The 14536-nt window shown below is 33.2% G+C and overlaps 1 protein-coding gene across 1 annotated transcript; it reads right to left on the bottom strand.

Moving 5' to 3' along the window:
* Positions 1–11735: 11735 nt before the first annotated feature.
* LOC149541236 (U-box domain-containing protein 17-like) lies at positions 11736–14244 on the bottom strand. The gene is made up of 2 exons (XM_089802798.1): positions 13771–14244; positions 11736–12326 (listed from the first exon to the last, which is right to left on the bottom strand). Exons 1-2 carry the CDS (start codon positions 14242–14244, stop codon positions 11736–11738), a joined length of 1065 nt encoding a protein of 354 aa, XP_089658924.1.
* Between the last annotated feature and the right edge of the window lie 292 nt (positions 14245–14536).

Here is a 14536-nt window from a genome sequence, read left to right as displayed (position 1 = left end):
TCTAAAAAATAAAGCACTACAAATCTAGAAAATGAAAAAAAAAATTGTCTTTTAGTGTAATTGAAAAACGATTAGGTAAAATTTGCTAGTATTAAGAAATCATTTTTAATACTTTATTATAAATTTTGCTAGTATTAAAAAATATTATTTATTTATTTAGCTAGCAAAATTTATAATAAAGTATTACAAACGATTTCTTTTTAATAAGATTAAAAAAAATTAATTTGAATTTAATACGATTAATGCAAATATTTTAATAAATACAAAATAAATTAAGTTATAAAATAAAATGAATATACCTTATAATTTAAAAAAGTAATAAAACATAAAATTAAGTCTATAGAAATTAATTTAATTCTAAAAATATTTCATAAACAATTATAAAAACTTAATTTTATATTAACAAATTATAAAACTATTCAAGAAAAACCATGCAATGTGAAGTATGTTAATAATTTATAAAAAAAAAGAAAAATCATCTCCATTCTGTTGGTGCATGATTTACTCTCTCTGACACTGTTAGTGGAGGGGGCAGGGTGTGGGAGGAATTGGCACGGCATTTGAGAAACGCGGCAATCCAGAGAGTCGATCCTCTTGCCTGGGTAGCCGTTGCCCTAATATGATATCAACTTGACCAATAAAATTAAAGTATTTTTCCACTTTCTAGGTCTATTAAAATGTTACTTTTATAAACATATTTTTTAATTAGACAAAATATTATTTTTGGGTTATGGGACTACCTCGTACTCTATTTTGAGAAGCACTTGGCGCTACAAACGAGGCATTTTGAACTTGTGACCTCTCTTTCAAGAGTACAAGTTCTCCACCACTAGGCCAAGATCCACTTGTGAGATATAAATTTGCACCAACATATTGAATGCGTATTGATTGGTACAGATTGAATACTCATTAACTAGATTGGACTTTTAATACCTGAAGTGTTCTTCAGAAATCTCTCCATTTGTATTCAATCATTTATCAGTCGGACTGCGTAGAGAAGGCTGCGAGAATGCTCTTGGCATTGGTAACAGAAGAAAAGAGTTTGCAGAACTGACAGGTGGAAAAGAGGGGTAAAATTTTATTAAGACAGAAAGGAATAACAAAGAGAGCTCAACAAGGAGCTCGATCTTGAGCAACAAGATCATCAAATTGTTGCACCATCTCAAAGGACAGTTGCCTCCTATCCCTAATATTTCAACCTGGATCATGACTAGAAGCCCATTTGGCTAAACAATCAGCAGTTATGTTCCATTCACGAGGAATATACGTGAACCTAATGAACTAAAAAGAGGTAGAGAAGAGAATAATCTGCTTAACAACAGTGGTCAGCTGCCACCACTTGAGAATCAGACTCACAGATAATCTTACTCCATCCCCGCAAGCAACATTGTTCCACAGCATATAAAATAGCCTAAACTTCCATAAGATTGTTAGTTTAATATAAAATAGCTTGAGCATATAAAATAGCAAAACTGACAGGTAGCAACGCAGATGTCTTCTGGTTTTTCTTTTAAAACCCTACTTCTATCTGTTATAGCGACAGTTTTTAATCTGGTTTTATAATTATATCTTTGTATATATATTTTATTTGACGAGCAATTGCAGGTTCTACCAGTCTGTTCTGGGTTTCTTTGAAATGTAAAATTTCTGATGTCCAAGCATCTGCACATATGTGGGTTTTTGAAAACCTTGCCTTTTGCCTCTTAAATCACTATTGCTCTGTTATTTCCTCGGTTTTGAGATCTTCTGCGCGAGCAATTTTTATCATTTGTTCTTGGTACCCTTTTGAACGCTAGCCATTTTCAGAAGAAATGTTCGCCTCTTTTCTTCTCTTAAGTTTCTCTACTTGCATTTTTCCCCTGTTAACTCTTAGCGTAAATCCACCTTTGCTTGTAGACTGCAAGAGATGTCCTAAGCCTGTTAATTTTATTATAAACAAATTCCAAAGTATCCAAGCAAATTGTAATGCTTCGGCTCTTACAAAAACATTTTACATTCATTGTGGATATGCTTAATTTATTATCAGATTCTTCAAATATGCTTCGAACTAAAGAGCTCAAAAGAATTAAAATCTAACAAGCTAAATTTTTAGATTTTCTTATATCAAATCATAATGGACAAGATTTGTTGAAGATTTTTCTCCGTATGAAAGAATCAGAAACTGACGGCCCAACTCACTTGTACATCTCAAGACGTACCAATTAAATAATTTTAATCGCTCGATGTGACATATATTTTTAATCGCTAGATGTGACATATGTTTTTTAATTGCTTTTGCAGAAACGGATGTCTTATTGATGGCTGGGCTTAGAGAGGGACAGATTGGGGAAATGGATTTTCCATTGGGGAGGAGAAAAGCTCCGATGAATTCTGGTAAGAGCAAACGAGCAGCTTCCAGCAATACGTCATTCGATGATAGTGTGAGTGCGCCTCCGAAGAAGAAGGTAAGGCTTCATTTCAAGAATATATTTTCTTTACTACTTAGGGGATAATTGGCTGGGGACACCTCTAACATATTTGGAAACTACCTCTGGGCTTTTGGTTTGTTTTGGGTTCAATGATACAAAAATATGTACGAATGAGAAGTATATTCATATTTGCAGCAGTAATGGAGTTCCAAAATGTTTGTATGTAAGGTGTCATAAGTTTGTATATTTTTTCATTGTTCTTTCGCTGTCAATGTTTGGAATTTTCTCATGAGTAACATTATTGGATGGAATGTGTGGCGAGTCCAGTTCAAGGTTTGGTAAAAAAAGAATTTGCTCATGAGTAACATCATTGGATGGAATGTTTGGTATCATGTTGTTATATTGCAATGTTTGTTTGGGTCTACCTATAGGGGGTGAATGAAAATTCCAATTTCTTGTGGGTGATTTTATTTACTGAGCAGTGGGATATAATGGTTTTTATGTATAAAGGGGAATGAATATTTCTGCCAAGGGGTGAAATGGATCCTTAGTATTATAATAGACTTGGGATTGTTTCCATTGTTGAATAGGTTAATATTTGTTAAAAATAATGTTTATTATAGTAGCTGGGAATTTAATGCACAGTCCAGAACTTTCTACTTGCTTCTTGGAGCCTCTCTCTTTGTGCAAAATGTGAATTTAAAATTATGTAGAAATCTCTAGAGTGCTTCCTTTCTTGAAGCTTCTCAAGAACCCTCTAGAAATATGTATGAGCTCTATAAATAGAGCATTCCTCTCAGCTGTAATAACATGAAAAAACTTTATAGCTCTTTGATATATTTGAGTCTTATTTTTTGCTGCTCTATTTTTTATGCTCTGTTTTCATTCTTTGTGCTGTTGTTTTAATTCATCATGGTATCAGAGCATTTTCAGTTCTTTGGGCTGTGAATATATGATTCTTTTGGAATGAATATATGTGTTTTTCTTGTGTGAATCTTTACATTTGTAGGTTGTAACTAAGGAGTGAACAGCAGTTTGGTTTGGGACAAAAAAAAAAAAAAAAACTACATCAAAGGAAGGATATTGTAGCAAAAGAAAAGGTTTTTTCTTCAACAAATTGGTGAGATTTTTTCAGTTTCAAGCTTGGGTGTTCAATTTTTTAAATATCTTTCATTCTCATCCAAAAAAAGGAGAGAATTTAACAATGGAATCACTTGGTGTGACTTTGCCTACAGTTAAATTAAATGGAAAAAAATTATTATGATTGGGTATCTCATGTTGAAATCACTCTAACCCTTCAAAATTGTTATGATATTGTGACTGGTAGTCAATAAAGGCCTACAAATCTAGGAAATGATCAAGATAATTGGGATAAAAGGGACAAGAGGGCAGCAACACTAATCAAGCTTACACTTTTAGAAGAAGTTTTTCGATAAGTTCGTAATGAGAGAAGTGGAGTCAAAGTTTGGGAGATTTTGAAAGATTTATATCAAAATTCAGGTGATGTATGGATCTTATCTCTCACAACTGAATTATATAATTTGAAATTATCAAGCTCACAAGAGATAGTCCCACATTTAAGTAAGTTAAAGGAAAAGAAAAATGAGCTTGCTTCTCTTGGAAAAGATATAGATGATAAAGATTTTGTGCAAATTATATTACAAAGTCTTCCAGGATCTTATCAATCATTTATAAGGGGTTTAGATACTGCAGATAAATTAAAAAGTATTAAATCAGAAGAATTGTGTGCTAAGTTGGTTCAAGAAGAGAAAAGACAAGTTAAAGAAAAAGAATCATTTGATGGTGAATCTCAAGCATTTGTAATGAAAGGAAAACAATATTATAAGAAGTCACAAGAAAATGAATCTAAAGAAAGAAATTGGAAGAATGAAAATAAGAATATTTCATATATAGATCATAATAGAAGTAAATGGAAATGTCATTATTGTGGTAAAATGGGTCATAAGGCAAATGAATGTTTCAAGAAGAAAAGAGATGTAGAAAAGAAAGTAAATAATTATCCAAAATTAGGAGATTCTAAAAGAAATGCATTTTGTGTTGCACTTAAAGAAAATAATACTTTCAAAAAAGATTGGGTTATTGATTCTGGTGCTACACAACACATGTCTCATAATGAGAATCAATTTGAATCAATAAGTGAAAATAATATAGAGAAAATATATTTGGGGGATAATAGTGCTTTAGAAGTTAAAGGGACTGGTCATGTCAAAGTTGATAATGGTTTGTTAAAAAATGTGAAATTAGTCCCTGAATTAAAAACAAATCTACTTTTAGTATCTCAAATTGCGAGTCAAGGACATAAAATAGAATTCTACAATGATAAGTGCTTAATCAAGGATGTCAATGATAATTATAGAGTCATTGCAATTGGTAAAATGGAGAATGGATTATATAAATTTCAAGAATTTACTTCTAAATGTGGAGATAAACATATGTGTGCTATTGCCCAATATGATGATATGAGTAGGTTATGGCATGAGCGTTTGGGGCACATCAATTTTCAAAGTCTCAAGCTTATGGAGAAATTACAAATAGTGCATGGGCTGCCAAAGATATCATTAAGCCCTAAGGTGTGTGAAGGATGTGCAATGGGAAAACAACATGTGGAAAGTTTCCCTCAAGGTAAATCATGGAGAGCAAAAACTCCTCTACATTTAGTCCATAGTGATGTAATGGGTCCTTTCAAAACATCATCAGTTGGAGGATCAAGGTATGCCCTCACTTTTATAGATGATTATAGTAGAAGAATTTGGGTGTATTTTCTACAAAAGAAAGATGAAGTGTTTCAAAAGTTTAAAGAGTTTAAAGCTTTGACTGAAAAACAAAGTGGAAAGTACTTAAAGATACTAAGAACTGATAGAGGGACTGAATACATGAATAAAGCTCTTTTAGATTTTTGTAAAGAACATGGCATTAAAAAGGAATCAACTGTCTCTTATTCACCCCAACAAAATGGTGTTGCTGAAAGGAAAAATAGAACTATAATAGAAATGGCTAGGTGCATGCTTCATTCTAGAAATCTAGAAGCCAAATTTTGGGCTGAAGCAGTTCATACTGCCGTATATATCTTGAATAGAACACCTACTAAGGCAGTTTTGAACATAACACCAGAAGAGGCACGGAGTGGAAGAAAGCCTACAGTATCTCATTTTAGAATTTTTGGTTGTAAAGCATATGCTCACATTCCTGATGAAAGGAGGAGCAAACTTGAAAGGAAAAGCGAGAAGTGCATAATGGTTGGATATAGTGAGGAATCGAAAGGATATAGGTTATACAATCCTAGAACTAATGAAATCTATATTAAAAGAAATGTATGGTTTGATGAAGATGTTAAGAATGATAATTCTCCAACATTATCTTTCTTTCCAATTTTGATTGATGAAGAAAATTCTACTTCTACCAATAGTCAAAGTCAAGGTGTTCAAACCACTACATGGGATGAGACTCAAGAAAGTGATAATGAAAATCCAAAGAAATTTAGAAGCATCAAAGAAATTTATCAAGAAGGTCCTAGATATATATTTCCTAACTATGCTCTTATGACTAAGGTGATGCAGGTTGACACTCCAAACACATATGAAGAAGCAAAAGGAAAAGAAGAATGGGAAGCAGCTATGCAAGAAGAATACAATTCTTTGATGAAGAATGGAACATGGGAACTAACAACACTTCTAGAAGGCAAAAATGTTGTTGGTTGCAAGTGGACCTATAGAACCAAATTCACATCAGATGGAGCTATTGAAAAATACAAAGCAAGGTTAGTGGCTAAAGGTTTCTCACAAGAAGGTATAGGCTTTACTGAAACCTTTGCTCCATTAGCTAAGATGACTTCCATTCGTACAATAGTTGCTTTAGCTGCAAAGTTTGGTTGGAAAATTTTTCAAATGGATGTAAAAAGTGCATTTTTGCATGGTGACTTAAAAGAAGAAATTTATATGCAACAACCACCAGGATTTATTAAGTATGGAGAAGAGAATTTGGTGTGTAGATTAAGAAAATCACTCTATGTTCTCAAACAAGCACCAAGGGAATGGTACTCAAAAATTAATAAGTACTTCCTAGAAGTTGGATTTAAAAGAAGTAATGCTGATCCAGATGTGTATGTAAAATATTGTGATAATAAGGTTGTTATCATTGTATTGTATGTGGATGACTTGATTATTATAGGAGATCACACACATGATATTGAGATAACTAAAAATCAACTCAAACAAGCTTTCGAAATAACTGACTTAGGACTAATGCACTATTTTTTGGGTATGCAAGTATAGCAAGAAGAAGGAAGAATCATGCTCTCTCAAACTAAATATGCTCTTGATGTACTTAAAAAATTCAATATGAGTGATTGTAAACCATGTAATACACCATGTGAAATAGGAGTAAAGTTAGGTGCTAACTCTACTCAAAATAAAGTGGATGGAAAATTATATAGGCCGCTTGTTGGAAATATTTTGTATCTTACTATAACTAGACCAGATATTGCATATGCAGTTCGTATTGTATCGAGATACATGGCAGATCCACACATTGAACATTGGAAAGCGGCTAAAAGAATATTAAGATATATTAAGGGTACTTACCAGCTTGGCATTGAATACAAATATGGAGGAGAACCTACTTTAGTTGGATATACGGATTCTGATTATGTAGGTGACATTGATGATAGAAAGTCAACTTCAAGATATATCTTCCATCTTGGATCGGGACCAATTTCGTGGAGTAGCAAGAAGCAATCAATAGTGTCACTTTCTTCTATAGAAGCTGAATATATTGGTTTATCAAAGGCATCTCAAGAAGAATTATGGCTTAGGAGGTTACTTGAAGAATTGCATCATCCACAAGACTCTCCAACAACAATATTATGTGATAATCAAAGTACTATCAAGCTAGCAAAAAATCTGATATATCATGCAAGGTCCAAGCATATAGAAGTGCATCATCATTTTGTTCGAGATCTAATTGAAAGACAAGAGGTGGAGCTTCAATTTTGCGAAACAGAAGATCAATTTGCTGATATATTTACAAAAGCACTGTCTATTGTAAAATTTACGAAATTTAGAGATCTATTGCAACTCAAAGATGTTTCTACTCTGTCCAAATAAACATTATGGGGGGGTGTTAAAAATAATGTTTATTATAGTAGCTGGGCATTTAATGCACAGTCCAGAACTTTCTACTTGCTTCTTGGAGCCTCTCTCTTTGTGCAAAATGTGAATTTAAAATTATGTAGAAATCTCTAGAGTGCTTCCTTTCTTGAAGCTTCTCAAGAACCCTCTAGAAATATGTATGAGCTCTATAAATAGAGAATTCCTCTCAGCTGTAATAACATGAAGAAACTTTATAGCTCTTTGATATATTTGAGTCTTATTTTTTGCTGCTCTGTTTTTTATGCTACTGTTTTAATTCATCAATATTACAGTGCATTTGACTGCAGAAAAAATATTGAAACTTTGTGAAGAGGGTCTCTTTGTATCACTCAAGGATCTCAAACCTTCATGCTACTTGCCGCTGCACTTGAAGCCTTATTTTGAAGAGAGAAAAAATGTTGATCAAGACGTTAACAACACCAACTGCTCTGAATGCCCTAGCAACAGCTGTGAAAAATTATTGGACGCCCTTGACTTGTGCAAAGTGGAATCTAATGATGTTCACACAATAGAACAAAAAAGTCATAATAATGATAATGAACAGGCAGGAAGGCATGCAACAGTGCAAAAAGAATCAAAATGACTAACTGCATTTTGAACAAAGGCAATGCTATTTTATTTTTGATAATACTTCATTAATTTGAGACTTGCGTTCAACAGTCACAGATCTGTTGAAAAGCCTCTGTTAACAGATATATTAGCTATTTAAGTTGACATCTACTATCCTGTCTTAAAAGCTAGGTTGGCAACAATTCTCTACCAGGAGTTTGGCCTTGAACAATAGCAAACTTTTCTCTCAAGAGCACTCGGTCTGCATTAAAGCTTGTTTTCATTCTTTCAATTTCATGTTTGAATTGTGTCCAATTACACTGCTTTCACCCATGCACATGCATTTTGGGGCATGTTTGAACTTGCAATGAATTTGGAGTAGGACGTTATAATTGAAAGGATCCTTGCTTGACATGTTGCATACTCTGGAGTTCAAGATCTGATGGTTTATGGGCATGTTTTCCCTTTTCTAATATCTATATCTGATATGCTCATTTTCAAGATGTGATTGGGATATTGGGATGTGCTGCTATGTCTTGTATTAGCACTTTCTTTGAAAGATTTTTATATCGAATAGAATGTAATAGCCAATAGGCTACATGTACCAAGAGATGAGCAAAATGTTCCTCCTCCTTTGCCCAGTGCCGTAGCTATAGTAATGATTTCATAGAAGCATATGGCTGTCCGCAATTTCTCATTTTCTCAGGGTTACCTGTTTCTTACGTTTTCAGTTATTTTGTTTTCACAAGGATTTTTTTTATGCTGCCTTCCCTTAGTTACCCTTTGGACATAGATTCTCTGTTAGCCCTGTGAAAACACTACTAAAATGCCACTATCCGATCTGACCATTTATACCTTTTTATTGTGGTTCGTATGTGTCAAATGGTGCACACATTTTATTTTCCCTTCAATATATCCTGTAAGGGTCGGATCATAGTGATTCAATTGTCTTTTCGGGTACTCTTGAATATGAACTTGTTTTATTACTGTGTTATTGCAATTTGCATCTTTCATGAATTAGTGCAGCACGGTTGAGGTAATGCATTGTCTTGCAGTTGCGCCTAAATTTTGTACATAGCCTTTTCTTTTGATTTCATTGTTTACTCATCCTGCTTAATACCTTAATTGTTGTGCGTACGCCAATGGGTTTAATTTGAATCTTTCTAGTCAGATCTCAACAATTTTAAACTATATGCTCTCAAACTGTTGTGCGGATTATTTGCATTCCTCTATAAGTTTTATGCATATGAATTGCAAATTATATTTACATAAGAGTTACATTAAGAGTTTTATGCATATGACATTGTTAGTCAATAACGCTTATAATTGTATAACTGTCACTTATAAAAAATGATGCTTCAAAGTTTCACATGACAAATGAATGTTACTTATACAAATGTTGGTTATGACATCTTGTACATATGTTACTTATACAAGTGTCACTTAATCAATATCACATATAATTGTATTACAGTTACTTTTAAAAAATGGTGCTTCAAAGTTTCACATTTCCAAATGAATGTTACTTATACAAATGTCGCTTATGATATTTAAAAATGTTACTTATAAAAATGTTGATTATGAAAATGTCACCTAGGCAAATAAATGTTACTTATGAAATCCTATCCATATGTTACTTATAGAGGTGTCACTTAGTCAATATCGCTTATAATTGTATAATAGCCTTTTATGTCATAAACGCTCCAAATTCTTTATTGCATGAAGTACTTCCTTGCTTCAATAAATTTAAGTTCAAGTGGCCAAAGGGTGTTGCACTAGTGGAATTAGGAGAAGGAAAAAGAGTTGGAGCATGAGAAATACTTGGATTAATAGTTGAAGCTTGACCCTTATCAACAAAGAGGTATCATCAATATTTTTTTGTAGGGGTTTCCTCTTTGTCAACGGCTTGTGAATCTTTAGAGGAGGAATCAGAAAGGGCATCAAAAGCATGAATTGATTGATAATCATTACTTAAGCATGAACTGATTGATAAGCATTACTTGTAGCCTTCCACTAAGTAGCAAAACTCTTTTTGGTGTTAAAGAGCACAATCAATAGCCATCTGCCTAGTAGAGAACAATGTTGACAATAGTGGGGAAGGTCCTCATAATCCAATATGCTCGAGTCCATGGCCTTTGTCCAACCACGAGTACCATGTCCCTTGGAAGTGGTTGGGAGTCATTTGTGTCAAACAAAATAAGAAAAACATCACAATGTTCCATAGTAGACATAGCTTCATTAACTTCGATGAAATGGCCAAGTTCCCAATGGCCTCAAAGTATGACATCTCCCACAAATGAAGTGGGAGATGCAGAGGCCAAACCCATACCAAATGGACAAAGAGGGTTGAATGAAACTAACTAAAGTTTGGCCAACAATGAATGATTCCCCCAAACCTATACATTAAAATGAAGCGATAAAAAATCCCATAAACTTAAGTGTATAATTTAATGCCACCTAAAACTAAAGGCCTCCAAAATTTAGTTACCTAATAGTGCATATCTAGAAGAGAGGACCACTTAAAGGCTGCACCACAACAAATGAGATCTTTGCACAAGAAATGAGACAAGTTTTCACCTTTAGAAAGATGGTAGCCACAGATTTGGTAGCATAGCATGAGCATTTGCTAGCACAATAATTGCATGTAGCCCAACGATTGAAGAGGGGCCCTTGAGAGTAGGGAGAGTTCTCAAAATGGAGGGACTAGGAATTGTAAAACATGCTTTAATAGCAGATGACCATAACAAACGTAATTACTCCCATCAACAACTTGCCATAACACAATTTTTGTAGGCAGGAAGAAAAGAGGAGTGGGCATTTAAAATTTGTAGGGGGGTGGAAAAGACATTGGCATGCATAATGGATATAATATATATTAAATCTATCCCCAAAGAATGATTATTTTTTAAGAAATTCCTATAAATGTTAATAAAAATAAAATCATATTTTTTATTATGAAAAAGTTTAAAGGAAAGAGTTTTACCATAACATTAAATAAAGGGTAAAAACTTATTCAAACACAAAAGAAATACAAAAGGAGTAGAGTGCTTAGTCAATAGAGTACTACAAAACCTTGATCCTATTCACTTTGACACTACATACTAATTGATCTAACATATAAAACATATTAGGAAGTATTTGTTTGTTGTTCACTATATCACAATCTTGCATTTGATGTGAAGTCCATTTTGTCAAGCAATCTAGATAAAATTCCACTCTCTAAGAATATTTTTAAAAAAAAAAATTCCAAGATAGAATCAATTTAATAACCAAAGCTAAGTGTCAACGAACACTCTCAAGATATTGTCTAATTAACAAAGTCACCACTACTTAAAAATCAAACTCACAAATAATCTTCTGCCCACCTAGAGTACAACATCAATATATAAAATGACAAAAGCTTCCATTAAATTATTCATATAAAAGTTTTTACAAACTGAAAAAAGAAAAAAGGAAATGAAACATCATCATAACTATGCTGACCAACTCCACCAATGTTAGCGAAGAAGGTAAGATTAAAATTATGGCTCTTAACTATCCTCCTTCCATTGAACCCAAGTGAAATAACCTAATAACCTAATAATAAAGCAAATGACACAAACAACAAGGATTACTCAGATAGCTCCTTACTAGTTTTTAATGATGAAATAGGAGAGGACACATCACTCTCAAGACCAGTGTCAGTAGCAGAAACATAACAAGGAGTCTCCATCTCCATAAAATAACAAGGAGTCTCCACCTCCACCTGATCTGTGTGAGAGTATGTATCAGCCTCCATGATCTCCACCATTTTCATCAACAAGCTTGCATTATGTCTCACTTTGGATGAGCCATGTATAGACAACCGAATAAGAAGGGAGCAAATATCATACACCTTATCTGCCTCCCTCACCTTCTCTGGATTACTTTCCAACATTTCCAAGAGAATAGCAGTGGCATTCTCTTTGCTCTGCATACCTCTCCTCTTAATACACTCCACCAACGAACCCATCCAACCGTTTGTATTGTCAATGGCTTTCTTCCCTTCCATGTGACCAACCACAAGTGCAAGCACTGCAAGGGAAGACTCTGCCAGATCATCATTTTGTAGGAAACTGAAAAGAATAGGTACAGCTCCTGCTCTAACTGCCATAGCCTTGTTCCCATTGTAAATAAGAAGCTCTCTCAGTGCATTCAAAGCAGCTCCTATGGGAGGATCTGCCTGCAATTGGATCTTTTCACATTAGAAAGGAGATTGAAATTTAATAAGTCCAAAATATAATCAATTCAATATTTTGGAAAAAAAACCAAATTAGAAGCCAAGGGAACTTTATTTTTGAACAAACATGAAATCAATATAATGTCTAGATAGAGAGGAAATTAAATGAAAAGTTATTGATCATTTTTTTCTGCCATACTCATCTTAGATTTTTTTACAAATGACTAAATAGCTTTTAAATAAAAGCTCAACACAAATATGGGCTGAGTTTAATTAACACGTTAAGAGGCTAGATACAAACTGAATTGATGCTGAAACCATACTGAATATCATACTGGAATGATATGAATAATAATATTGAATAATATTTACATTGATGTCTAAGCATCTTTATATAGTATTATTTTCCCTTGCAACAACTACTTATGGAAATAACTATATATTAACTTCCCAGCAACTATATATTGAATTGATTTTATTTATCTAACCTAAACACAAAAACTAACCTAATTAATGCAATAAACCTAACAGATATAAGCTACCATACTCATTTAGATTCTCCTACAAATGACTAACTTCAATGGCTTTTAAATAAGTTTAAAGAAATAAAGATCAACAGAAATATAAGCAGATTTTAAACAACACAATTTTTGAGCAGAGATTTGTTTAGGTTATATCTGAAATTACAATCATTTTTCCAATTAGACCCATCTAGTATAATTTAAGATAAACCATTTAAACCAATCAACCTTTAGAAATGTGATTCAAGCCAAACCAAATATTACATCTTATAATGACTGAGTAACTTAGATTTCTTACAAATGACTGAGTACCAATACCTTCTAAATAAGTTTCAAAGAAATTTACCAATGAGATATATGGGTCACATTCAAACAGCACATTCTAATTAGTTTATCTGAAATCGCACTTACTTTTTCAATAAGACCCAATCTAATATGATTTAAAATGAACCCGATTTAAGTGACAGAGAAAAATATATATCCTACTATCCCAAGACCATTCTATCTAAAATCATATAAGCACATACATAATCCTTCCAAGTAATGTTTATAAACAAATCAACATTAACAGAATTTCTAAGAAAATAAAATTTAAGCCCAATCCAAATTGTGACCTGTCCAGTTGGTTTATCTGAAATCATATTCACTTTTTCAGTAGAACCCATTAAACCATCTAAACAATCAACGTTCAGAATTTGAAAATTTTCAGATCATTCTACGATCTAATTATAGAATCATTAAGACCATGACAATTATGGGCATAAGCAGCACAATCTAAATTGTGACTTGTTTAGTTGGTTTATCTAAAACCATATTCACTTTTTCAATAGAACCGATTGAACCATCTAAGCAATCAATGTCTAGAATGTGAAATTTTTCAAAACCACTCTATCCAAGATCATATAAACAAATTCACAATTACTTACCTCCAACATGTAGACCAAAGCCTGAATGGCCCCTCCAACACCCATTTTTCCTTTATTCTTATCCACAACAGCAAGACTGCACAGAACTGAAACCCCATTTTCTCTCAGTTCTTCACTGCCATTGCAATCACCATATCTTATCAAATGTGAAATACATTGAATGGCTTCAAGAGACCCCATACTCTCCTTTAACTTGTCGTTCACAGATAGATTCAGCAGTATTTTCAAAGCAAGCTCCTTTGTTTCAAGATCACCACCTTCACATGAAGAAGAAGAAGATAGCAATTCCAAAAGAGAAGGGATTGCAGATTTGTTATGTGCCACCAAATTCCTGTTTTCTTCATTTAGTCTTGTCAATTTTCTAAGGCCTTGCAAAGCATGCGTTCTTAAAAGCCTATCTTGGCTTCCTATGTTTGAGATAAAATCATCCATGACTGTATTTCCCTTCGCATCTTCTCTCATATTTCCAGGCATTTCGCTTTCTTCTCAGAAGGCCTTTCCATTGTAGACTTAATATATTTTTTTGGTGATCTTCCCGAGGTTTTCAAACATTGTAAACTTCGGAGGTTTTCAACATGGTAAACTTCGGAAGGCTCTTGTTGATTTAGATTTTCCCAAGGTCTTTTGCGGGAGATTGGTTCAATGCTAATATATGTAGTTACAAAAATGCAAATTGAAATTTCAACAATTGCTACGTAGTGTCATATTTGCTGAATCATTAATTACAGTTATAATATTTGCTATAATAAAAATGATAATATTCAAT

Source organism: Cupressus sempervirens, chromosome 9 (genome assembly GCF_028749045.1).
Source record: "Cupressus sempervirens isolate cs-2001-9-10 chromosome 9, ASM2874904v1, whole genome shotgun sequence".
Classification (NCBI taxonomy): Eukaryota; Viridiplantae; Streptophyta; class Pinopsida; order Cupressales; family Cupressaceae; genus Cupressus; species Cupressus sempervirens.
This window is presented reverse-complemented; position numbering and strand designations above follow the sequence as displayed.